Below are 27,471 nucleotides of genomic sequence, written 5' to 3'. Positions count from 1 at the left end.
TTCGAAAGAAATCGCTGAGGTCACGGGTTTATTCTTGCTATGTCTTGCTTATGTACCATAGCCGTTATTCTTGCTGGCGGAACAGAGGTGGGTTTGCACAGTTTTGACTGTTGGCGCGGTTAGGAAACCAAGGAAACAATAACTCCTAGAGCAACTGACAGGTGAGCGGTTGCATGTTGTGTATCTTGGTAGCTAGCTTTACAATCATAAAACATTACAACATTTGAAAGTGAATGTATGTTTATTAATGATAGCTTGTGGTTTAACTGGGGCCATAGCTGGCTAACTGTTCACTATGTAGTCTGCAGCTAACTAACGTTAGCTAGCATTAGCAAGCTGTCATGGCTAGCGACTAGTAGGAACGTTGGATGGCATCTCATCCATCTGAAGCTTATTCCCAAATGCTATCAGTGTTTTAACGTTAACGTAGTAAGCTACCACCAACTTTTGTACTCTACAATGTGTTGCTTGCCAAGGTTGATGTATTTACATTTTTTTTTACTAACTAGCTAAATAGTTATTATTAGCCAGTTACCCCACTTGCAAGTTAATTAGCTATAGCTACATCAGCAACATTAAAAAAGTCACAATACAAGGCCCCAGGTAATTGTAGAAAGGTGCCAATAACCTGTATTCATGATATATGAAACATAATTGTCTACACATTAACAATGATTCATATTTGTTCATATTTAAGTGACATTTTCATTAAATTTGGGTTTTAAAACATTTTCAAAGGTCAAGTAAATGCCCCCAATGCGAATCACTGTATATGGAATACCTATTGGTTTATAGAGCAAAAACTATTTTGGTTGCTGATGTAAAAGTGTGGTGGGGAGTACTCAGTAGGGTCTGTAGAATCTATATATGGTGTAATTTCATGGGGTTCTGAATAATACAGATTGTTGCTGGACTTTTACTGTGGTCAAACAGCTTAAAATAGGGTGCCTGAACACTATACTGTACAAATATAGCACTGTGAAGGAAAAACAATAGATTGTGTGTACATGAAATGACACCCTGTATAGATGCTGGAAGAGATGGAGACTGCACACTGTAGAAAAAAAGGATTATATCCAAAACTGAGGCTTGAATGCAAAAAAAAGATGTTTACTAAAACATCATGGTTCCCAAAAAATCACAGTGCAAGAGTGCATAAATTAAAACAAAACACAAACGTTTCGCCATCATCCGTGTAAATCGTTGGCGCACAAACATGGCTTCTATTTCAAGAATAATTGCATATGTCACTTGATCAAGCAAGAAAACACATCTGAAAATCTATGAATTAGTACCTAGTACAATAGAATGCATGATCTAGATTAAATACAAAAGCAGACAGTGAAATATCATATAGTTTAACCATATATAGATGCCCCATGAAATGACACCATATACAGATTCTACAGACCCTACTGATTACTTCCCACCCCACTTTTATATTGGCACAAATTATATATTTTTCTCTCTCTGAGAGATGCAATGCCTATACAGTGATTTACATTGTGGCCATTGCAATGGGTGTAGTAAAAGGCCAGCAACACTGTATTAATCAGAGCCCCATGAAAGGACACCATATATAGATTGTACAAACCCTACAAAGTACTCCCCATATACTTTAACATCGGCACAAATAATTGTTTTTTTTTCTGTACAGTGCTATATTTGTACTGTATAGTGTCCAGGCACCCCATTTTAAGCTGTTTGGCCACAGTAAAAGTCGAGCAACACTTTCTAACTCATCTGATTTGTTTTCTACGGACTCTAGTGAGTAGACTGGACCCTGGTTTTATGGATACACAATCGATTGTTTTTCCTTTACAGTGCAATTTGTTTGTGCAACACAAAAATACAGTGACTTTTCTTAAACATTGCATTTCAAAATTGTATCCTTGAACAATAGCACTGGTAAATAAACAATAATATACAATCTAAAAAATAAATAATTATTTTAACATTTTAATTGTATATTTTTTACCAGTAGGCTAATGTTCTTGACATTAATTTACTTAAGCACCAACCATTTCTTAATGTGCTCCACCTTATAATATTCTTTATCTTTATAAAGTTGTTAAATAAAGTAGCAATTCTCTTTTAGTTTTTAGTGCTACTAAAATGTCCTTACAAGCCAGAATGTTGAATAAAATTAAATATAAACTTACTCTTCCGGTTTTCTGTGTGGGTTGTCCTTCAACTAGAGGTCGACAGATTAATCGGAATGGCCGATTTAATTAGGGCCGATTTTCAAGTTTTCATAACATTAAAAAAAAGTGGACACCGATTTATCCGATTTACACCTTTATTTAACTTGGCAAGTCAGTTAACCCCTCTGGGATCGTTTGGGACGCTAGCGTCCCACCTCGCCAACAGCCAGTGAAAGTGCAGTGTGCCAAATTCAAAACAACAGAAATCTCATAATTAAAATTCCTCAACCACACAAGTATTTTACACCATTTTAAAGATACATTTCTCGGTAATCCAACCACAGTGTCCGATTTTAAAAAGGCCTTTTGTCGAAAGCAGAGCATATCATTATGTTAGGTCAGCAACTAGTCACAGAAAGCATTCAGCCATTTTTCAACCAAAGAGAGGTGTCGCAAAAAGCAGAAATATAGATAAAATGAATCACTAACCTTTGACGATCTTCATCAGATGACACTCCCAGGACTCAATGTTACACAATACATGTATGTTTAGTTCGATCAAGTTCATATTTATATCCAAAAACCTCAGTTTACATTGGCGCCATGTTCAGAAATGCCTCCAAAACATCCCGAGAAATTGCAGAGAGCCACATGAAATACTCATCATAAACTTTGATGAAAGATACATGTTTTACATATAATTAAAGATAAACCTGTTCTTAATGCAACCGCTGTGTCAGATTTCAAAAAGGCTTTACGGCAAAAGCACAATATTCAGCCACAAAAGCAAGCCATACAGTTATAGCATTATAAATCTTCACTTACCTTTGCTGATCTTCGTCGGAATGCACTCCCAGGACTCCCACTTCCACAATAAATGTTTGTTTTGTTCGATTACGGCCATATTTATGTCCAAATACCTCCGTTTTGTTCGCGTTTAATTCACTATTCCAAAGGCACAATGCGCGAGTGCAAAATCCAGACGAAAAGTCAAGAGTTCCATTACAGTTTAAACATCGTTTGACATGTTTCTATCTTATAAAAAACAATCAATCAATCATAATCACTAGTTAACTACACATGGTTGATGATATTAAAGGACTGTCATTGCTCCAACGTGTACCTAACCATAAACATCAATGCATTTCTTAAAATCAATACACATGTATATATTTTTAAACCTGCATATTTAGTTAATATTGCCTGCTAACATTAATTTATTTTAACTGGGTCAATTGTTTCACTTCTCTTGCAACAGAGTCAGGGTATATGCAGCAGTTTGGGCCGCCTGGCTCGTTGCGAACTGTGTGAAGACTATTTCTTCCTAACAAAGACAGCCAACTTCGCCAAACCGGGGGATTATTTAACAAAAGCGCATTTGCGAAAAAAGCACAATCGTTGCACGACTGTACCTAACCATAAACATCAATGCCTTTCTTAAAATAAATACACAGAAGTATATATTTTTAAACCTGCATATTTAGCTAAAATAAATCCAGGTTAGCAGGCAATATTAACCTTGTGAAATTGTCACTTCTCCTGGCTCGTTGCAAACTAATTTGCCAGAATTTTACGTAATTATGACATAACATTGAAGGTTGTACAATGTAACAGCAATATTTAGACTTAGGGATTCCACCCATTAGATAAAATACGGAATGGTTTTGTTTTCGTAATGATAGTTTCCAGATTCGACCATATTAATGACCTAAGGCTCGTATTTCTGTGTGTTATTATGTTATAACTAAGTTTCCATATTTTATTTGAGGCTTAATTGATTTTTATTGATGTATTATATTGAGTTAAATAAGTGTTCATTCAGTATTGTTGTAATTGTCATTATTACAACAACAAAAAAGAAATTGGCCGATTGATTGATATCAGGGTTTTTGGTCCTCCCAATAATCGGCATCGGCGTTGAAAAATTATAATCGGTCGACCTCTACCTTCAACTGCTCAAAATTTTATACAAAATATCCACAGGAAAGTATTGTTTACCCAATGTTTTTTAGAGAGCTGGTATATGGTTCAGTTAATTTTATATTGGATATTCGGGTTTCTCATCAATAGCTATTGAACCAAGCATTGAAAATGGTATATTCTCAATCAAGGGGAGGATGGAGAACAATCCACACTTTTTTTTTTTAAAGATTGAAATCCCAAAAAACATTGAAATACAGTGCCTTGCGAAAGTATTCGGCCCCCTTGAACCTTGTGACCTTTTGCCACATTTCAGGCTTCAAACATAAAGATATAAAACTGTATTTTTTTGTGAAGAATCAACAACAAGTGGGACACAATCATGAAGTGGAACGACATTTATTGGATATTTCAAACTTTTTTAACAAATCAAAAACTAAATTATTCAGCCCCTTTACTTTCAGTGCAGCAAACTCTCTCCAGAAGTTCAGTGAGGATCTCTGAATGATCCAATGTTGACCTAAATGACTAATGATGATAAATACAATCCACCTGTGTGTAATCAAGTCTCCGTATGAATGCACCTGCACTGTGATAGCCTCAGAGGTCCGTTAAAAGCGCAGAGAGCATCATGAAGAACAAGGAACACACCAGGCAGGTCCGAGATACTGTTGTGAAGAAGTTTAAAGCCGGATTTGGATACAAAAAGATTTCCCAAGCTTTAAACATCCCAAGGAGCACTGTGCAAGCGATAATATTGAAATGGAAGGAGTATCAGACCACTGCAAATCTACCAAGACCTGGCCGTCCCTCTAAACTTTCAGCTCATACAAGGAGAAGACTGATCAGAGATGCAGCCAAGAGGCCCATGATCACTCTGGATGAACTGCAGAGATCTACAGCTGAGGTGGGAGACTCTGTCCATAGGACAACAATCAGTCGTATATTGCACAAATCTGGCCTTTATGGAAGAGTGGCAAGCAGAAAGCCATTTCTTAAAGATATCCATAAAAAGTGTCGTTTAAAGTTTGCCACAAGCCACCTGGGAGACACAACAAACATGTGGAAGAAGGTGCTCTGGTCAGATGAAACCAAAATTGAACTTTTTGGCAACAATGTAAAACGTTATGTTTGGCGTAAAAGCAACACAGCTCATCACCCTGAACACACCATCCCCACTGTCAAACATGGTGGTGGCAGCATCATGGTTTGGGCCTGCTTTTCTTCAGCAGGGACAGGGAAGATGGTTAAAATTGATGGGAAGATGGATGGAGCCAAATACAGGACCATTCTGGAAGAAAACCTGATGGAGTCTGCAAAAGACCTGAGACTGGGACGGAGATTTGTCTTCCAACAAGACAATGATCCAAAACATAAAGCAAAATCTACAATGGAATGGTTCAAAAATAAACATATCCAGGTGTTAGAATGGCCAAGTCAAAGTCCAGATCTGAATCCAATCGAGAATCTGTGGAAAGAACTGAAAACTGTTGTTCACAAATGCTCTCCATCCAACCTCACTGAGCTCGAGCTGTTTTGCAAGGAGGAATGGGAAAAAATGTCAGTCTCTCGATGTGCAAAACTGATGAGACATACCCCAAGCGACTTACAGCTGTAATCGCAGCAAAAGGTGGCGCTACAAAGTATTAACTTAAGGGGGCTGAATAATTTTGCACGCCCAATTTTTCAGTTTTTGATTGGTTAAAAAAGTTTGAAATATCCAATAAATATCGTTCCACTTCATGATTGTGTCCCACTTGTTGTTGATTCTTCACAAAAAAATACAGTTTTATATCTTTATGTTTGAAGCCTGAAATGTGGCAAAAGGTCGCAAAGTTCAAGGGTGCCGAATACTTTTGCAAGGCACTGTATATAAATTCACACAGTGTCAATTGTTATCCACCCTCCTAATTATCATGGCTAGCATAATATTGGACTAAAGAAGCTTAACATTACTCCTTAGACCAAGGACCTTACATGTTCTGTTTTAAAGGGAGAATTGGCTCTGGAAGCCAAAACAGCCAACTACTCCACCTAAAAGTGAATTGATTATCAATTGCGGTACGGTTCTAGAAACAGAAATCCCTCTGCTTTCATATCACATCAAAAGAATTTCACAAATGCAAAATACATATTTCCTGTACACGGTTTTAAGACAGTTGCTACCCACAGTATTTTTCAGTGACAACTTGTTTGTTGCATCTATCCTCCGTTCATACACAGGTGTTCTGAGACACAGAATGCTAATTAGTATAGGTAGTCAGTCCACTCTGTCTTCCGTCTGGTTTCCATAAAGCGCTGCAATATGGCCATGTGGGAACACTAACTCTAAAGGTGTGTATCAATTTGTTTTTTTTGTTAAAACATAATATCTAGCTGATATTAAAGAGTAGGTCCTTATGCTTCCAAAACCGTACCGCAAGCGATTGCGTGTTAATGTTCAGACCGAGTGTTGCGGCTCTTAACAAACCCTCCCCCCCTACAGAAAACGCCTTCGTCCGATGACTCTTACAGTATTTGTAATATAATGGAACTGAGAGTCATGATAAGGGTTGCAGAGGGTCGGAAATTTCCCAGTAAATTTCCAGAATTTTTGCAGACATTTACCAAGGGAAGTTAAGCCCTGGAATTCTGTTTAAATTCATCAAAAGAGTTAGCTTATAACAGTGAACCTTTTTTTGTGGGATTAAAATAAGACAATTCTAGGTCTGGTGGCATATTTTGGTTAAACTATCCCCAATTCAATGGAATTGCAACCCTCTGCATGCACAGTGCGTGCTACCATCACATGTGCAGTGCACTCTTCCATCACATTACTACACTGTCTGAGACAGGGACTACATGCTTACTGGTAAGTCTTGATTACAATGCTGGGTGGGGTGACTATATTTTATGTGACATACATAATTTTTTTGTTAACTTGTAATTAGTATGTTTAAATCATTTCTAACTTAACAATTTCTGCTAGTTAGTTCTTGCTACCATGTGTGTTTTAGCTTGCTTGAGCCTGCTAACTGAGTAGTGTTAATTCACCTGTTTCCATACATGTTTTAAGATGAAACATGTATCTTACAAAGGAATGGTTTAATCTAACTGTTTAACTATTTGTCTGTACATGGAATTGTATATGGTATTTTTTTCTAATCTTTACATGAAAATGACATGGGCACTATCTGATGTATGGAGACATTTCACTGCAGCTAATGTAGAAGGAAAAGCTGTGTACATTTGCAAATAATGTGCCAAATCATATGGGAAGAATGCAACAAAGATGCAGAATCATCTGGCCAAGTGCATAAAGTTCCGTCAGCCCTCACAACAAGCAACGTCTGACAAAAGTCCCTCTAGTTCTATTCGAGGTGAGAATGATAAATCAGACACCTTATTGATAGCAAGAGCTCATTGTCCTCCTGGAATCCGAAGTTTGTTTGACTCAATGGAGGAACGTAGTCAGAGAAAGGCTGATGAATGTCTTGCTCGAGCTGTGTATGCCACTGGTTCACCTCTGATACTCACAGGCAATGTGTATTGGAAGAGATTTCCGAATGTTCTTCACCCAGCATACACCCCTCCAACCAGACATGCTTTATCTAATCATTTGCTGGATGCAAAGTTCAGGTGGTCAAGCAAATCATAGAGAAAGCAGACTGTATTGCAATCATCTCTGATGGGTGGTCGAATGTTCGTGGGCAAGGAATAATTAACTACATCTCCACCGCTCAAACAGTATTCTACAAGAGCACAGACACAAGGGACAACAGACACACCGGTCTCTACATTGCAGATGAGCTGAAGGCAGTCATCAATGTCCTTGGACCACAGAAGGTATTTGCACTGGTGACAGACAATGCTGTGAACATGAAGGCTGCTTGGTCTAAAGTGGAGGAGTCCTACCCTCACATCAAACCCATTGGCTGTGCTGCACATGCATTGAATCTGCTCCTCAAGGAGAGCCAAGGAAATGGTTATGTATGTGAAGGGTCATCAAGTTATAGCAGCAATCTACCTCACCAAGCAAAGTGAGAAGAATAAGAGCACCACATTGAAGCTGCCCAGCAACACCCGTTGGGGTGGTGTTGTCATCATGTTTGACAGTCTCCTGGAGGGGAAGGAGTCTCCAAGAAATGGCCATATCATAGTCTGCCGATATGTACAGCCCCATCAAGAGGATACTCCTGGATGATGTATTTTGGGAGAGAGTGGTAAGCAGCCTGAAACTCCTGAAACCTATAGCAGTAGCCATTGCACGGATTGAGGGAGACAATGCCATCCTGTCTGATGTTCAGACTCTGCTTGCAGATGTAAGAGGAGAAATACGTACTGCCCCGCCCACTTCACTGTTGCTCCAAGCAGAGGAAACTGCAGTTCTGAAATACATCAAAAAGTGTGAATACTTCTGCCTGAAGCCCATACATGTTGGACCCCAAGTATGCTGGCAAGAGCATCCTGATCAACAAGGCCTATGGTGTCATCACTACCATGTCATGCCACCTTGGCCTGGATGAGGGAAAGGTTATTTGCAGTCTGGTGAACTACACTTCCAAGCAAGGGCTTTGGGATGGAGATGCAATATGGCAGTCGTGCCAACATATATCATCAGCCACCTGGTGGAAGGGACTTTGTGGATCTGAGGCTCTTTCCCGTTGCCTCAATCATCCTCCAAATCCCACCAACATCAGTTGCCTCAGAGTGCAACTGGTCCTTGTTTGGGAACACACACACCAAAGCACGCAACAGGCTGACCAATACAAGGGTTGACAAATTGGTGTCCATCCGGGCAAATTTGAGGCTTTTTGAGCCTGACAACGAGCCATCCTCAACAAGGTTGGAAAGTGACAGTGAAGATGAGGCCTCAGAGTCTGATGTTCAAGAGGTGGACATTGAGGAGGTCCAAGGAGAAGACATGGAAGCCTGAGAGGAAGACAACCAAAGTTTTAGTTTGTAGACTCATTTTACAGATGTATGTTGAAAATGTTTTTGGGAGATGTGATGGATCATTCAATATTGCTTTTTGTTGTTGAGTGAAATCATCCCATGTGAAGAGTCAACTCCTTTAATTAAAGTTCAATTTGTAACTAAATTATGTTAATTTTTTTATTGGAAGGATTTAATCATTTGCAACTATGTCTACTTATAATAAGGTAAAAGGTTTATGTTTCGGTCACCATATGATATATATATATATATATATATATATATATATATATATATATATATCCAATGCAAAAAACATCTACATTAAAATGGTATTAATTTTAATTTGCATATATTTCCTTCAATTCCCATATATATTCCTGTTAATTCCCACGGAAAGTTTCCACCTCTGAATAGTCCCCAAAATGTGCAACCCTAGTCATGATCAAGGGCTATGTCATGGTATGGTTGATTCAATGCTATTGAGGCGCAAACTGAATATCCAGTATAAAACTAACTTTACCCCTGTGCTGAACTGAACCATATACCTACCAGCTCTCTAAAAAGTTGAGTAAACAATACTTTCCTGTGGATATTTTGTCTCAGATTTCAAGAAGCTGATGGACAAAGCGCACAGACAACCGGTAGATTAAGTTTAAATATAATTTTACTCAACATTCGGGCTTATAAGGAACATCTTACAATATTTTTCAGGCATTAGTATAAGGCTATATATACCCATTTATTGTGTATTAAAGCCTGATTAATCAGACTAGGCATTAGCAAAAGTATTAGCTATGTTTGCCTAAAACTAAGGATTTATATAGCTACTTTCATTAAATAAAATGTATTAATATTATTTATATGATATTAAATAAACATTCAAGCCACAATTTGACGGAGACAAGTTCCTAAACCTCCATATTGCGTCCTTTTAAGTTAACTCTGTTTTTTCTGCCACTAGATTGGAAATGTTGGACACAGTCCAAATTCGGCGCAGAGGTGCCCAAGATTTCGAGGCATATTATGATTATGCATGCACTATGCAGGACTCAGTCCCATTGCCAGCAGTCAAGGCAAACCTGAGTCAAGGGATGCTTGACTTTAACGGGGATCGGCTCAAACTGACAGACTGGACACCCATACTCAACTCTCTGACCATCAATAAACAGCTACAACATGTTGCAGTCAGAAGCTGCTACCAAAGTGGTCTCAGCATCGGAGAGACAGGTAAACATCAAGTTGGCTAAACAACTTGAAGTAGGAGCCCCTTGCTTTATAACCTATCCTTATTCCTTGTACGGTCTCTTCTCATGACCTTTCTCAGAAAGGTACAGGGCTGGCAATAGGAAGAAGATTCCAGCCATCCGCTCCAAGGAGATGACGTTCAAACTGTGTAAAGCACTCAGGGAGTGTCTGACAGCTTCACCAAACCTCAAGACCCTCCAACTCCATGGTCTTCCATTTAGAGAGAGAGACCTTATCACTCTTACCAAGGTAGCAAGTTGCAGAGGCAGATTCACCTGAACCAACTTAAGGTTCTGCAAGGCACCCACTAATGCTAGTTTGTTGTTATTCCAGGGTTTAGCCAAAAGTGTCTCTTTGGAAAATCTCTCTTTGGCTCATTGTCCTATAGCAGACGAGGGGTTAGAAGGTGAGTGAGACGTAGTGGGAAAATGTGTTCTTGTGTGCAAGTTATGACCACATTATCTTTTTTGTCTGATTTGGTGTTTTCTAATGTTCAGCTATCTGCCAGAGTGTGAAGTACTCTCCATCTATAAAGACAGTGGATTTCACAGGCTGCAATCTGACCTGGAGAGGAGCGGAGCATATGGCCAACATCATCAAGGTACTGGACCTCTGTTATGAGCTTGGTCTTACCAACCCTTCCTTTGCAAATATTTATATATACACTAGATGACTGATCGGAGGCGCTGTGTTGAAGCCACTGTGCCTCCATCTTGGCACTCCCCACTGTTTGTAAAAAATATTTTGGCTGTAGAAATGCATTTATTAATGTCTACATTAGTTTTTCCACGTTTATTCTATTACAGACACCGTACTGCATACTTTTAAATTATATTATGAGATATAAATACTAATATAAACGCAACATGTAAAGTGTTGGTCCCATGTTTCATGAGCTGAAATAAAAGATCCCAGGAATTTTCCATATGCACCAAAAGCTTATTTCTCTCAAATTTTGTGCACATTTGTTTACATCCCTACTGGTGTGTATTTCTCCTTTGCCAAGATAATCCATCCACCTGACAGGTGTGGCATATCAAGAAGCTGATTAAACAACATGATCATTGCACAGGTGCACCTTGTGCTGGGGACAATAAGGCCACTTTAAAATGTGTCACACAACACAATGCCACAGATGTCTCAAGTTTTGAGGGACTGTGCAATTGGCATGGTGACTGCAGGGATGTTGCCAGAGAATTGAATGTTCATTTCTCCTACCATAAGCTGCCTCCAATGTCATTTTAGAGAATTTAGCAGTACATCCAACCTGCCTCACAACCGCAGACCACATGTATGGTGTCAGGTGTCACTGGGGCGACAGGGTAGCCTAGTGGTTAGAGTGTTGGACTAGTAACCGAAAGGTTTCAAGTTCAAATCCCCGAGCTGACAAGGTACAAATCTGTCGTTCTGCCCCTGAACAGGCAGTTAACCCACTGTTCCTAGGCCGTCATTGAAAATAAGAATTTGTTCTTAACTGACTTGCCCACATTTAAAAAAATAATTCTATTTTTTTTTTAGACCTTTTATTTAACTAGGCGAGTGGTTTGCTGATGTCAACGTTGTGAACAGAGTGCCCTGTGGTGGGGTTATGGTATGGGCATAAGCTATGGACAATGAACACAATTGCATTTTATCGATGGCAATTTGAATGCACAGCGATACGCTGACAAGATCCTGATGCCCTTTCTCTTTTTTTTACATTTTTTTAAGGTATCTGTTACCAACAGATGCATATCTGTATTCCCAGTCATGTGAAATCCATAGAGTAGAGGCTCATTTATTTCAATTGACTGATTTCCTTATATGACCCTTAACTCAGTAAAATCTTTAATTTAAGGGTATTTACATACACATTTACTCACCCAATGTGTATTTACATACACATTGGGTGAGCTGTTTAGAAATTAGAGCACTTTATTTTTTACATAGTCCACCCATTTTAGGGGACCAAAAGTATTGGGGCAAATTCACTTGTGTATTAAAGTAGTGAAAGGTTTATTTAGAATATGTCTCTAAACACTTCTACGTTAATGTGGATGCTACCATGATTACAGATAGTCCTGAATGAATCGTGAATAATGATGAGTGAGAAAGTTACAGACAAGTTTCACCCGCTGTGGATGTAAATACCCTCAAATTAAAGCTAACAGCCTGCACTTGAACCTCATTGGCATTATATCATTTTAATTTCAAAGTGCTGGAGTACAGAGCCAAAACGACAACAAATGTCATTGTCCCAATACTTTTGTAGCTCACACTGAAAGTATTCAGACCCTTTGACTTTTTCAAAATGTTGTTACGTTACAGCCTTATTCTAAAATTGATTAAATAAATACAAATTTTCAGCAATCTACACACAATACCCCATAATGACGAGAAGAAAAAAAACAGTTTTGATTAGAGTCCACCTGTGGTAAATTCAATTGATTGGACATGATTTGGAAAGGCACACACCAGTTTTGTAGAGCTCAGACACAGGATTGTGTCGAGGCACAGATCTGGGGAAGGGTACCAAAGCCTTTCTGCAGCATTGAAGGTCCCCATGAACACAGTGGTCCTCCATAATTCTTAAATGGAACAAGTTTGGAACCACCAAGACTCTTCCAGGGAGGTGAACAAGAACCCAATGGTCACTCTGACAGAGCTCTAGAGTTTCTCTGTGGAGATGGGAGAACCTTCCAGAAGGACAACCATCTCTGCAGCACTCCACTAATCAGGCTTTATGGTAGAGTGGCCATACGGAAGCCACTCCTCAGTAAAAGGCACATGACAGCCTGCTTGGAGTTTGCCAAAAGGCACCTAAACATTCTCAGACCATGGTCTGATGAAATCAAGATTGAACTGCTTGACTTAATTGCCAAGTGTCACATTGGAGGAAACCTGGCACCATCCCTACAGTGAAGCATGGTGGTAGCAGCATCATGCTGTGGGTATGTTTTTCAGCAGCAGGGACTGGGAGACTAGTCAGGATCGAGGCAAAGATGAGCGGAGCAAAGTACAGAGCGATCCTTGATGAAAACCTGCTTCAGAGCGCTCAGGACCTCAGACTGGGGCGAAGGTTCACCTTCCAACAGGACAACGACCCTAAGCACACAGCCAAGACAATGCAGGAGTGGGTTTGGGACAAGTGTCTGAATGTCCTTGACTGGCCCAGCCAGAGCCCGATCTAACATCTCTGGAGAGACCTGAAAATAGCTGTGCAGCAACGCACCCCATCCAACCTGACAGAGCTTGAGAGGATCTGCAGAGAAGAATGGTAGAAACTCCCCAAATACAGGTGTGCCAAGCTTGTAGCTTCATGCCCAAGAAGACAAAAGGCTGTAATCACTGCCAAAGGTGCTTCAACATAGTACTGAGTAAAGGGTCTGAATACTTATGTCAATGTGATATTTCAGTTAAAAAAATATATATAAATTAGCAAATAATTCTAAACCTGTTTTTGCATTGTCATTATGGAGTATTGTGTGTCGATGTTGATGAGGGTAAAAAAAACGATTTAATGCATTTTAGAATAAGGCTGTAACCTAACAAAAAATGTGGAAAAAGTCAAGGGATTTGAATACTTTCCAAAGGCACTGCATATACAAATTATAGTGTGTGTGTGTGTGAACTCAGCAAAAAAAGAAACATCCCTTTTTCAGGACCCTCCAAATAACTTCACAGATCTTAACACTGTTTCCCACGCTTTTTCAATGAACCATAAACAATTAATGAACATGCACCTGTGGAATGGTCATTAAGACACTAACAGCTTATAGACAGTAGGCAATTAAGGTCACAGTTATGAAAACTTAGGACACTAAAGAGGCCTTTCTAGTGACGCTGAAAAACACCAAAAGATAGATGCCCAGGATCCCTGCTCATCTGCATGAACGTTCCTTAGGCACACTGCAAGGAGGCATGAGGACTGCAGCTGTGGCCAGGGCAATAAATTGCCATGTCCGTACTGTGAGACGCCTAAGACGGCGCTACAGGGAGACAGGACGGACTGCTGATCGTCCTCGCAGTGGCAGACCACGTGTAACAACACCTGCACAGGATCAGTACATCCGAACATCACACCTGCGGGACAGGTACAGGATAGCAACAACAACTGCCCGAGTAACACCAGGAACGCACAATTCCTCCATCAGTGCTCCTACTGTCTGCAATAGGCTGAGAGAGGCTGGGCTTGTAGGCCTGTTGTAAGGCAGGTCCTCACCAGACATCACCGGCAACAACGTTGCCTATGGGCACAAACCCACCGTCACTGGACCAGACAGGACTGGCAAAAAGTGCTCTTCACTGACGTGTTACACTGACGTGTTACAGGGAAGACATCCTCCTCATGTGGTACCCTTCCTGCAGGCTCATCCTGACATGACCCTCCAGCATGCCACCAGCCATACTGCTCATTCTGTGCGTGATTTCCTGCAAGACAGGAATGTCAGTGTTCTGCCATGGCCAGCGACGAGCCTGGATCTCAATCCCAATCCCATTCAGCATGTCTGGGACCTGTTGGACCCCGCCCCCCCCCAGAAATGTCTGGGAACTTGCAGGTGCCTTGGTGGAAGAGTGGGGTAACATCTCTCACCAGATACTGACTTATTTTTTATTTTGATCCCCCCCCTCTTTGTTCAAATATTTATACATGTTACGTTTTCTGGGGAAAAAAACGCAGTTGACAGTGAGGATGTTACTTTTTTTGCGAAGTTATAAACTACTGTTCAAAAGTTTGGGGTCACAAATGTCCTTTCCCATGAAAACATCCTTGAAATGAGTTGCAAAATGAATAGGTAATATAGGCAAGACGTTGACAAGGTTATAAATAATGATTTTTAATTGAAATAATAATTGTGTCCTTCAAACTTTGCTTTCGTCAGAATCGTCTGCAATTGCAGCCTTGCAGACCTTTGGCAATCTATTTGTCAATTTGTTGAAGTAATCTGAAGAAATTTCCCCCCATGCTTCCTGAAGCACTTCCCACAATTTGGATTGGCTTGATGGGCACTTCTTACTTACCATACGGTCAAGCTTCTTCCACAACAGCTCAATAAGGTTGAGATCAGGTAACTGTGCTGGCCACTTCATTATAGACAGAATACCAGCTGACTGCTTCTTCCCTAAGTAGTTATTGCATAGTTTGGAGCTGTGCTTTGGGTCATTGTCCTGTTGTAGGAGGAAATTGGCTCCAATTAAGCGGCGTCCACAGGGTATGGCATGGCATTGCAAAATGGAGTGATGGGTCTTGAAGAAGGACGGCTATTTTACCCTGTACAAATTTCCAACTTTAGCACCCACAGAACATCACATTGCCTCCACCATGCTTGACAGATGGCGTCAAGCACTCCTCCAGCATCTTTTCATTTTTTCTGCGTTTCACAAATGTTCTTCGTCATCCGAACACCTCAAACTTAGATGTCTGTTCTTTTGCCCATATTAATATTTTCTTTTTATTGGCCAGTCTGAGATATGGCTTTTTCTTTGCAACTTTGCCTAGAAGGTCAGCATCCCGGAGTTGCCTCTTCACTGTTGACGTTGAGACTGGTGTTTTGCGGGTACTATTTAATGAAGCTGCCAGTTGAAGATTTACAGGGCATCTCTTTCTCAAACTAGACACTAATGTACTTCTACTCTTGCTGAGTTATGCACCGTTGCCTCCCACTCCTCTTTCTATTCTGGTTAGGGCCAGTTTGCTCTGTTCTGTGAAGGGAGTAGTGGCAATTTCTTGCATGGAATGGCCTTCAAGTTTCAGAAGAAAGTGCTTTGTTTCTGGCCATTTTGAGCCTGTAATCGAACCCACAAATGCTGATGCTCCAGATACTCAACTAGTCTAAAGAAGGCCAGATTTAATGCTTCTTTAATGAGCACAACAGTTTTCAGCTGTGCTAACATAATTGCAAAAGGGTTTCTAATGATCAATTAGCCTTTTTGAAATGATACTTGGATTAGCTAACACAACGTGCCATTGGAACACAGGTGTGATGGTTGCTGATAATGGGCCTCTACGCCTATGTAGAAATTCCATAAAAAATCTGCCGTTTCCAGCTACAATAGTTAATGTTGTAAATGACTATCTACACTGTATTTCTGATCAATTTGATATTTTAATGGACAAAAAATGTGCTTTTCTTTCAACAATAAGGACATTTCTAAGTGAACGGTAGTGTACGTACATTTTTCTTAATTTTTTACTATTTTCTACATGGTTGAATAATAGTGAAGGCATCAAATCTATGAAATAACACATGGAATCTTGTAATAACCAAAAAGTGTTAAACAAATCTAAATATATTTTGTATTTGAAATTCTTCAAATAGCCACCCTTTGCCTTGATGACAGCTTTGCACACTCTTGGCATTCTCTCAACCAGCTCTACCTGGAACGCTTTTCCAACCGTCTTGAAGGGTTCCCACATATGCTGAGCACTTATTGTCTGCTGTTCCTTCACTCTGCGGTCCAACTCATCCCAAACCATCTCAATTGGGTTGAGGTCGGGTGATTGTGGAGGCCAGGTCATCTGATGTAGTACTCCATCATCCTTCTTCTTGGTCAAATAGCCCTTACACAGCCTGGAGGAGTGTTTTGGGTCATTATCCTGTTGAAAAACAAATGATAGTCCCACTAAGTGCAAACCAGATGGGATGGCGTATCGCTGCAGAATGCTGTGGTAGCCATGCTGGTTAAGTGTGCCTTGAATTCTAAATAAATCAGAGTCACCAGCAAAGCACCATCACATCTCCTCCATGCTTCATGGTGGGAACCAGACTTGCGAAGATCATCCGTTCACCTACCCTGCATCTCACAAAGACATGGTGGTTGGAACCAAAAATCTCAAATTTGGACTCATCAGACCAAAGAACAAATTTCCACCAGTCCAATGTTCATTGCTCTTGTTTCTTGGCCCAAGCAAGTCTCTTCTTATTGGTCTCCTTTTATTAATGGTTTCTTTGCAGCAGTTCGACAATGAAGGCCTGATTCACACAGTCTCCTCTGAACAGTTGATTTTGAGATGTGTCTGTTCCTTGAACTCTGAAGCATTTATTTGGGCTGAAATTTTCTGAGGCTGGTAACTCTAATGAACTCATCCTCTGCAGCAGAGAACTCTGGGTGTTCCTTTCCTGTGGCGGTCCTCATGAGTCAGTTTCACCATAGTGCTTGATGATTTTTCAAATCAAACTTTATTTTTCACATGCGCCGAATACAATCGGTGTATTCCTTACCGTGAAATGCTTACTTACTTTGGACTGGTACTGGTACTGTACATACACACATTTTCCTTAAAGTATACTTTTTTTGAGAACTAATGTTCCTGTCCCCACTATAACAAAAGTATTACATGTAATTTTTTTATTTTAATACTTTTAATTGAAATACTGTAGAATTCCATTAATTCCTATGGAGGACCGCTCCTACTGGGGAGCACCAATATGGCCAACCGTTGGCTTCAAAGCCACACAATGGCTAGCAATCCAAGGTTTATATACTCTGAGTATACAAAACATTAAGAACACTTGCTTTTCCCATGACCGACCAGGTAAATCCAGGTGAAAGCTAGGATCACTTATTGATGTCACTTGTTAAATCCACTTCAGTCAGTGTAGATGACTGTGAAGAGATCTGTTAAAGTAGTTTTTTTTAAGCCTTGACACACAATTGATAAATGGAATGAGTATGTGTGCCATCTGTGACTGTCATTACAGTGAGCTCTGTAATCCCTCTAGTGGGGATGGTCAGTATGACATACTCAGAGAAGATCTGTATTGAAGTCATTACACATTCACATTCAACAATTGGGCAGAATTGTGCATCCTTGTTGTTTGGGGTTGTGTGTCTGACCTCCAGTTGAATGACCTCTCCCCTGCATTGCAGCATCAGGCAATGCGGAGACACAGTGCAGCCTGGGCCGAATCTCTGAGGTATAGGAGGCCTGAATTCGAGGGCATGGGAGGCCTCCGCCGGGTCACTCTCAACTGCAACACCCTGGTGGGAGACAGAGGGGCGGCCGCCCTCGCACAGGAACTGGCTGAGGACCTCTGGGTCAAAGGTCAGAGGACATGTTCAGTCTCATTGACCCACTTTCAAGTCAAGTTTCCTTGGGCTCGAATCCAGGGTTGTGTATATTAAGGAACACTATATCAAAACTTCTTTGTTAATAGTGCTATTGACTGTAGTTTTTTGCATTGTTTTCCTAGCCTTGGATCTGCAGAAGTGTGGTTTGTCCAACGATGGGACACGGTCTCTGCTGGAGGCTCTAAAGTCCAACTCTTCTCTCTGTGTCCTGGATATCAGGAGGAACCCCTTGGTGGGTAAGTTCCAACTGACACTGCTCTGATTGGATGGGATTGTTTTACTCATGGCACCTGTCAAAGGGGTATATTTTGGAAGTAGACATTTCAGAATGATCATATCTACTTGTTTTGCAGTTTTTTCCTTTGAGAGTTTGTTATAGGCCTAACATGAGTGGTTCTTACTCCTCTCCTCCTCGCACAGACAACGACCTGATGAAGTCCGTGATCGAAAGAGTTCTCATGAACACTAATGGTCAATCCTCTCAGGTAGGAATACATTTTCTCCTGGCCTATCTGGCTATTAAAGTAAACATACATACATACTGTATTATACATGTGTGAAGATGTGTATTGGGGTTGATGATGGTGGTTTCTCAGTAGTATGTGCTCTGTGTTTTATGTTGTAGTACTCCTGGATCAAGCCCCCAGCCCTCAAAGACTCACAGAAACCTCCCATCCTTAAGAGAAGAATACTGGGAAATACAGCTAGAGGAAAAGCAACATTTAGGATAGGTACTTTTGATCATCTACTCTCAAGGGAGTAGATATTTGTTTCCAAGGCATTCTCTCTTTGACCTTTGCCCCCCCCCAGTGATGCAGAGATGTGTTCATTATAGGCTCCAAACGGAAAACAATGGACTGAAATATAGAGGGCCCACCTAGACTTGTCCAATAGGAAACATTTATTTTGTTTCCGGTTGCATTCCATAATGAACACAATCCAGGTCACTGTTAACTCTCCCTTAGCCATCAGCCTCTCAATACTAAGCCTCCAAACTATACACTATAACAGTGGATATGTGGATATGGATATGTTTTAAATGGGTAAATGTAACTAGAGCCACCACATCCTTTCTGGAGCTAGGAAGTAGCATTATGGTTGCCCGGTATCTAAAAGTCTAATAGCGGTAGTTAACCAAAAGTCTAATAGCGGTAGTTAACCAACAGTAAATACATGTAACTAACTGTGGAATTAAACAATTCACTTATTTATAGTTCGTTCGCTACGGCATCCTCTCTCTTTGCTTGCTACCAGTGTACGTAATGCTTTGTTTGATGTGTGTGACGTATCGACTTTCATATCGTGTTGAGATGAAACTTCCCTATGTAGTTACCATACGAATGAACCCTGTGATGTTCTAATAATAATCACATTATTTTCAACTGCTGACCTCATATCATTTCCTGCTGGTGTTGACCATATATGGTTCTGCCCCAGGTCCTCGCAGGTTGTCGTTGGCCGGTAGGCGGAGTCCAGTTGTTGCCCAGCAGCCACACCCCTGCTCCAGCAGGTGTATCCCATGGCGCACTGCAGAACGTGCTGGACGACAGAGGTAAGGGCAGTCGTCGAGGAGAATGACTACAGGAATCTTCCTCCTACAAGATGAAACGCCTTTATTTATCTTAATTTCAATAATAAAGACTAAAATCAACTTCCATTGTCCTCCATGAGTGGTTGAATATCCTCTTCTTTTCATGTCCTTTCATGTCCTCCTACCTTGACAGAGGACTTCCTCCAGGTAATACAGTGGCAGAGCAGAGCTTTGAGGTAAGCAATCCATTTATCTAACACACTGTTAGAGACGAATTCTGACACTTTTTGGCCACATGTAATCCCTATGTGCCTGACCTGTATTGTGGTCATATGTTCTGTTGATGTCAAATATATGGTCTTCTTCAGGGGGCTGCCAATGTCAAGGTGACAATGGAGACTGAGTCAGAGGAGGAGGGAGAGGAGGAAGCGGTTGAGACAAAAAGTCTGTCACCACTTAGTCTTCATGAGAGGATCACTGTCAGACAGTACAGACGTGTACAGGTAAAGCCCATATGGTAGCAGACAGTGCACATACTGTACTTAGTGGGGCATTTTGAAAAGGAATTACTTCAAACTGAGGTGCATCCTGATTGACAAGCCCCACAAACACCAGGCATGTTTGCTCTCCCACTGACTGACGGGCAGGCAGACATACCGACACGTGTTTTGATTTGACAGTGATGGAGTGCAGTTCTCCTGTTTTTCCTACAGGTGGAGCTGGAGGAGTGTCGGCTCAGACTAGCAGAGGAAAGGAGGGCCAGAGTGAAGGCAGACACTCGTCTCATGGAGGTACGGACTGTCATCCCAACCTTTTGTACTAGTAAGACTAAAATGCAGAGTATACAATATTCTACAATTTTTGTGAGAAGATGGTATGACTTGCATACATGTACAGTACCAGTCAAAGGTTTGGACACTACTCATTCAAGGATTTTTCTTTATTTGTACGATTTTATACATTGTAGAATAATAGTGAAGACATCCAATCTATGAAATAACATATGGAATCATGTAGTAAATACAAAATTGTTAAACCATTCCAAATGTATTTTATATTTGAGATTCTTCAAAGTAGCCACCCTTTGCCTTGATGACAGCTTTGCACACTCTTGGCATTCTCTCAACCAGCTTTATGAGGTAGTCACCTGGAATGCATTTCAATTAACAGGTGTGCCTTGTTAAAAGTAAATTTGTCTAATTTCTTTCCTTAATGCGTTTGAGCCAATCAGTTGTGTTGTGACAAGGTAGGGGTGGTTTACAGAAGATAGCCCTATTTGGTAAAAGACTAAGTCTTTATTTTTTCACATTTTATTTAACCAGGTAGGCTAGTTGAGAACAAGTTCTCATTTGCAACTGCGAAGATAAAGCAAAGCAGTTTGACACATACAACAACACAGAGTTACACATGGAATAAACAAACATACAATCAATAATACAGTAGAAAAATCTATATACAACATGTGCAAATGAGGTAGGATAAGAGAGGTATAAGGCAATAAATAGGCCATGGTGGCGAAGTAATTACAGTATAGCAATTAAACACTGGAATGGTAGAATGTGCAGAAGATGAATGTGCAAGTAGAAATACTGGGGTGCAAAGGAGCAAGATGAATAAATAAATACAGTATGGAGGATGAGGTAGATTGGATGGGCTATTTACAGATGAGCTATGTACAGGCGCAGTGATCTGTGAGCTGCTCTGACAGCTGGTGCTTAAAGTTAGTGAGGGAGGTAAGAGTCTTCAGCTTTAGTGATTTATGGCAAGAGCTGCTCAAATAAGACAAGAGGAACTACAGTCCATCATTACTTTCAGACATGAAGGTCAGTCATTGCGGAACATTTCAAGAACTGAACGTTTCTTCAAGTGCAGTTGCAAAAACCAAGCGCTATGTTGAAACTGGCTCTAATGAGGACCGCCACAGGAAAGGAAGACCCAGAGTTATCTCTGCTGCAAAGGATAAGTTCATTAGTTACCAGCTTCAGAAATTGCAGCCCAAATAAGTAACCGATCCATCTCAACATCGACTGTTCAGAGGAGACTGCGTTAATCAGACCTTCAAGGTCGAATTGCTATAAAGAAACCACTACTAAAGGACACCAATATGAAGAAGAGACTTGCTTGGGCCAAGAAACACGAGCAATGGACATTAGACCGGTGGAAATCTGTCCTTTTGGTCTGAGTCCAAATTTGATATTTTTGGTTCCAACCGCCGTTTCTTTGAGATGCAGAGTAGGTGAACTTCGCATGTCTGGTTCCCACAGTGAAGCATGGAGGAGAAGGTGTGATTGTGTAGGGGTGCTTTGCTGGTGACACTGTCAGGGATTTCTTTAGATTTCAAGGCATACTTAACCACCATGGCTACCACAGCATTTTTCAGCGATACGCCATCCCATCTGGTTAGTGATTCGTGGACTATCATCGGTTTTTCAACAGGACAATGACCCAAATCACACCTCCAGGCTGTGTAAGGGCTATTTGACCAAGAAGGAGGGTGATGGAGTGCTGCATCAGATGACCTAGCCTACACTATCACCCAACCTCAACCCAATTGAGATGGTTTTGGATGAGTTGGACTGCAGAGTGAAGGAAAAGCAGCCAACAAGTGATCAGCATACACTAACGTTCAAAAGTTTGGGGTCACTTAGAAATGTCCTTGTTTTAAAAGAAAAGCAATTTTTTTGTCCAGTAAAAAAACATCAAATTGATCCAAAATACAGTGTAGACATTGTTAATGTTGTAAATGACCCTTGTTGCTGGAAACAGCAGATTTATTTTATTTTATGGAATATCTACAGGCGTACAGAGGCCCATTATCAGCAACCATCACTCCTGTGTTCCAATGGCACGTTGTGTTAGTTAATCCAAGTTTATAATTTTAAAAGGCTATTAGAAAACCCTTTTGCAATTGTTAGCACAGCTGAAAACTGTTGTCTGATTTAAAGAAGCAATAAAACTGGCCTTCTTTAGACTAGTTGAGAATCTGGAGCATCTGCATTTGTGGGTTTGTTTACAGGCTCAAAATGCCCAGAAACAAACAACTTTTTTCTGAAACTCGTCAGTCTATTCATGTTCTGAGAAACGAAGGCTATTCCATGCGAGAAATTGCCAAGAATTGCCAAGAAACGGGCGCCTCACAATTCCTCAACTGGCAGCTTCATTAAATAGTACCTGCAAAACACCAGTCTCAACGTCAACAGTGAAGAGGCGACTCCGGGATGCTGACCTTCTAGGCAGAGTTGCAAAAGAAAAGCCATATCTCAGACTGGCCAATAAAAAGAAAAGATTAAGATGGGCAAAAGAACACAGACACTGGACAGACAAATCTAAGTTTGAGGTGTTCGGATTACGAAGAACATTCGTGAGACGCAGAAAAAATGAAAAGATGGAGTGCTTGACGCCATGTCAAGCATGGTGGAGGCAATGTGATGGTCTGGGGGTGCTTTGCTGGTGGTAAAGTGGGAGGTTTGTACAGGGTAAAATATCTTTCCTTCTACAAGATCATTACTCCATTTTGCAACACCATGCCATACCCTGTGGACGGTGCTTAATTGGAGCCAATTTCCTCCTACAACAGTACAATGACCCAAAGCACAGCTCCAAACTAGGCAGTAACTATTTAGGGAAGAAGCAGTCAGCTGGTATTCTGTCTATAATGGAGTGGCCAGCACAGTTATCTGATCTCAACCCTATTGAGCTGTTGTGGGAGCAGCTTGGCCGTGTGGTATGTAAGAGGTGCCCATCAAGCCAATCCAACTGGTGGGAAGTGCTTCAGGAAGCATGGGGTGAATTCTTTTCAGATTACCTCTACAAATTGACAACTAGAATGCCAAAGGTCTGCAAGGCTGCAATTGCAGCAAATGGAGGATTCTTTGATGAAAGCAAAGTTTGAGGGACACAATTATTATTTCAATTAAAAATCATTATTTATAACCTTGTCAACGGCTTGACTATATTTCCTATTAATTTTGCAACTCATTTCATGTATGTTTTCATGGAAAACAAAGGACATTCCTAAGCGACCCCAAACTTTTGAACAGTAGTGTATTTGGGAACTCCTTCGACTGTTGGAATAGCATTCCTCATGAAGCTGGTTGAGAGAATGCCAAGATTGTGCAAAGCTGTCATCAAGGCAAAGGGTGGTTATTTTGCCTTGGTTACTACATGATTACATATGTGTTATTTCATAGTTGTGATGTCTTCACTATTATTTTACAATGTAGAAAATATAAAAAAGTAAAGAAACCCTTGAATGAGTAGGTGTGTCCCAACTTTTGACTGGTACTGTATGTAACCTATGCCCCTTTTTTATTCTTATCGTGTGTATTTTAATTGTCAATCAACTGCTCTGTCTGTTCAGTATGAGTTGGAGAATGCTCGGCTGCGCAATATCAACTTCTCCCTGTCGGAGGCACTGCATGCTCCTGCTACTGGCCCCTCCAGTGTTCTGGAGGACGATGCGGTTCTGGACAGCATCGAGAGCTCCTTCGGCAAGTTCCACGCCTTCCTGGACCTGCTCAAGGATGCTGGGTAAGCCTTGTGACTGGGAAAATCTATATTGGTGGGTTCACAAAGTTCCTCGGTAAAGAAAGAAATGGACAGTTTTTCTTTGAATGTGTGGAGTTTCACCTCAAAGGGACAAATATTGAGACTTACTTCTAGGCTGGGGGGTTTAGATGTGAGGGGACGTTACTTGTTGTGTAATGATTATCCTGCTTCTCCAGTGTTTATCTTGTGTATTCTAACACATACCCTATGCTCTGCTATGTCTCTCAGACTGGGCCAGTTGGCCTCCATGGCAGGGATTGACCAGTCCGACTTTGGCCCACCCCAGCTGTCCTCCAGTGTTGGACAGCCTCTTGTTGGGGCAGGGGACCAAGACACGGGAGATAAGGTTGATGCGGCACCTTCTGTAAATAGTCTCAGTGCGGTATGGGTGGTGTACAGTATGTATGTACTAAGATTGTCGTCAGGGATGGTGTTTCTTTGGTAGATATTCAAGTGTTAAGCAGTGTAGATTCTGAGTGTTGGTGGTGAATATCTGTCAGTAGCTTGGGTCCTATTCAATCTCATTCTCTGGGTTGTCTTTCCAGGGAGGCGTTGGCCCCAATGCTCCGTCAGAGGGCCAGCCCAACGGATTCATCCCCGGAGCTCCAGCCACCCTCAGAGGGTTAGGGTTAGAGGGTGAACCACAGGAAGTGCCCCCCGTCCCTGCTAGTGAGTTAGCCAGTGTGGCGAAATCTGGTGGAGAGAATCAGCAGAAGGATCCCTCGCCCTCACAACCGGAGGGGCGACAGGTGTCAGGGACTGAGAACAGTATCCATAGCAACGGCTACCATGGAAATGACTCGCATGCCAAAGGCTCCCATGGAAATGACTCGTATGCTAAAGGCTCCCTTAGCAATGACTCTCAGGGTAGCGGTTCCTATGGCAAAGGTTCCCGTGGTCGTAATTTCTCTCACCAAAGTAACGGCAAAGGCTCACATGGTTACAGTTTTAATTACAGCAACTGCTCCTACAGCTCCATCCACAGCAACAGCTTCCATAGTAACAGCTCTGTAAGGTCCAGTCTGAGTGACATGAGTGAGCGTTTGGAATCTGTTGGGTCATTGGGGTCAAAGGCTTCTGGAGAAGGCAGGGTAGGGTCAGGAGCTCAGAGGTGAAACTCTATTCAGAGTTTGAGATGTTGGAACAGATCTGCTCTCTAGGGAGCATGGGTGGTGAGTCTGATGATGGGTTCTGAACCCACAACTCTGCCCCTTGTTGAGTGTTTAAAAAAATATTTTCATGTTATATCTGTGTTTACCTTGTGCCATTGGTGCCAAATTGGAGTACTATTAAAAGGTTATTGTGCTAATGATGCCTAATCTTAAATGTGATTTTAGCCTTTTGTTAGATTAATACTTTTTGGGCTTTTTAGTATTTTTTTTTTTTACTGACTTTTTTATACTGTTTGTAAATGTATGTATATATTTTCTACAATAAACTTTGTTTAAAAAAAGTTTTTATACATTGATTGTAGGGCACTACTTTGTTTACACTGTTCAACCATATGCATTTGTTTGTTTACACTAGGAAAAGTTATGGGAAAAATCACTCTTGGTCATTCTACAGGGCTATTCCTGGGGTCAAAAACAATGGGCTCATTCGAGCGGATCACTTTTGTCAAGTCTGTGGCCATTGCTGGTCACTGCCTTTCAAAGTGTTGCATTATGGGGATAAAATATTTCCGACTTGCGCCTACATGTAGACTGCATGAACTTTACAGAAATCATGTGATCAAGGGTAATTTCGTTTTGACTGCAAGTTTCTGAAGTTGTTCTTCACCAACATAATGCTGCAGCCATTGCATGCATTGTGGGCAGTGTTGCCAACTCATTTTCAGGGGAAGTTGCTAGAGGCAGGTCAATTTGTTGCTAAAAGACGTTGTGATGTCATTGTGTGATGACGCCATTACGCAAAACTGCGTCATTACGTAGAATATACAATAACGTTACTCAAATTGACTGGCCATCTCGGTGAAAAATATGATTTGACATTTGTTAGTTTAGATTTGTTTATCATATTTTTTTTATTTGTAAAAGTAATATAAACACAACATATTTTATATTTTTAAACACAACACATTGAATTATTGAACAATTACACATTATTGAACAATTACATTTGATTTATTTTCTTTTTAACTAGTAAACCTACACATTCTGAACAATTTATAGTTTTATGCAGTGTATTGGTAGTTAACATGCTACCTAACTGATCAACAATTATAGGTACAAGCTAATAACAAGATATATATGCTATCTTATTGAACAAGCAACTTAACTCAAATAATGATGTGTGCGCTAGGCATCACTCTCCAGCTCTCTCCAGGTTGTTGTGCTGCTTGGCTGGCTAGCTGCTCAATGGTTTCCTCCAGATATTGCCACTGTTCTCGTTGACACTGCAGTACACACTGCCACCATCAGCTGTGTGTCTCCACCAGTTCCAGAAAGTCCACTCCTTGCATATGTACTGTAAATATGATGAATCATAGATTGGCAAGGAAATCCTCTTCGTCTTCACTGTCCAACTGCATTGTCACAGCTGGAACCAGCAGAAGAGGATGGAGTGGCCTTAAAGCTGTACGCTGCTGTGGTGCCAAACTGCTGCAGAATTGGTAGTTTATGCTGGTAACAGCTATCACCAGCCAGCTTCAGTCCATACCGCACCAGGAGTATGGAGTTGAGAGTGTGCAGTGACACTATTTCTTAACTTTGACTTGACTACACTCATTTGGCTGAACAGCTGTTCAACCTCCGCATTTCAGTGTGGCAAGGAGAGAGCAGTGAGTGCAGCTTTGCACAATTTTTCTTGTATTTCCCAGTAACAGTAACACTTAGGTGTGATTTTACCCTATTGGTCAAAATGATCCCTTCAGTCTTTCTCTCCACATGTTGAACACAATGTACCTGTGTTCTTTCTGCAGGTGTATTTATTGCATTCTACAGTGGTGCTGGTTTCACTGAAAATCTTTTGGAGCTCGTTTTTGAGTGTCTGTGTCAGAGATCTGCTGATCTCGCGCAAAGAAAGAGATGCTTGGGAAAGCTCATTTTCACCCAAACATAATTATAAAAATGCAACCAGAACCAGTCAAAACAAAATACATCAAATGTACTTGTG

At 40.9% G+C, this 27,471-nt stretch overlaps 1 protein-coding gene across 2 annotated transcripts; it reads left to right on the top strand.

The window, feature by feature from the left end:
* Positions 1-27,313, top strand: cep78 (centrosomal protein 78). 2 transcript variants are annotated; one of them, XM_020468965.2, is made up of 16 exons: positions 1-161; positions 9,943-10,208; positions 10,306-10,475; positions 10,560-10,632; positions 10,724-10,827; positions 18,078-18,252; positions 18,401-18,514; positions 18,699-18,763; positions 18,904-19,009; positions 19,716-19,830; positions 20,003-20,045; positions 20,178-20,312; positions 20,523-20,600; positions 24,170-24,339; positions 24,586-24,721; positions 24,903-27,313. In XM_020468965.2, exons 2-16 carry the CDS (start codon positions 9,950-9,952, stop codon positions 25,470-25,472), a joined length of 2,313 nt encoding a protein of 770 aa, XP_020324554.1. In that variant the 5' UTR covers positions 1-161; positions 9,943-9,949; the 3' UTR covers positions 25,473-27,313. The 2 variants fall into 2 exon arrangements, with proteins under 2 accessions (XP_020324554.1, XP_020324562.1); XM_020468973.2 differs by having other exon boundaries at positions 4-161; positions 24,586-24,703.
* The last annotated feature ends 158 nt before the right edge of the window (positions 27,314-27,471 follow it).

This window comes from Oncorhynchus kisutch, linkage group LG3 (genome assembly GCF_002021735.2).
Source record: "Oncorhynchus kisutch isolate 150728-3 linkage group LG3, Okis_V2, whole genome shotgun sequence".
In the NCBI taxonomy this organism is placed as follows: Eukaryota; Metazoa; Chordata; class Actinopteri; order Salmoniformes; family Salmonidae; genus Oncorhynchus; species Oncorhynchus kisutch.
Note: the sequence above shows the minus strand (reverse complement) of the source record. Positions and strands in the feature narration are given on the sequence as shown.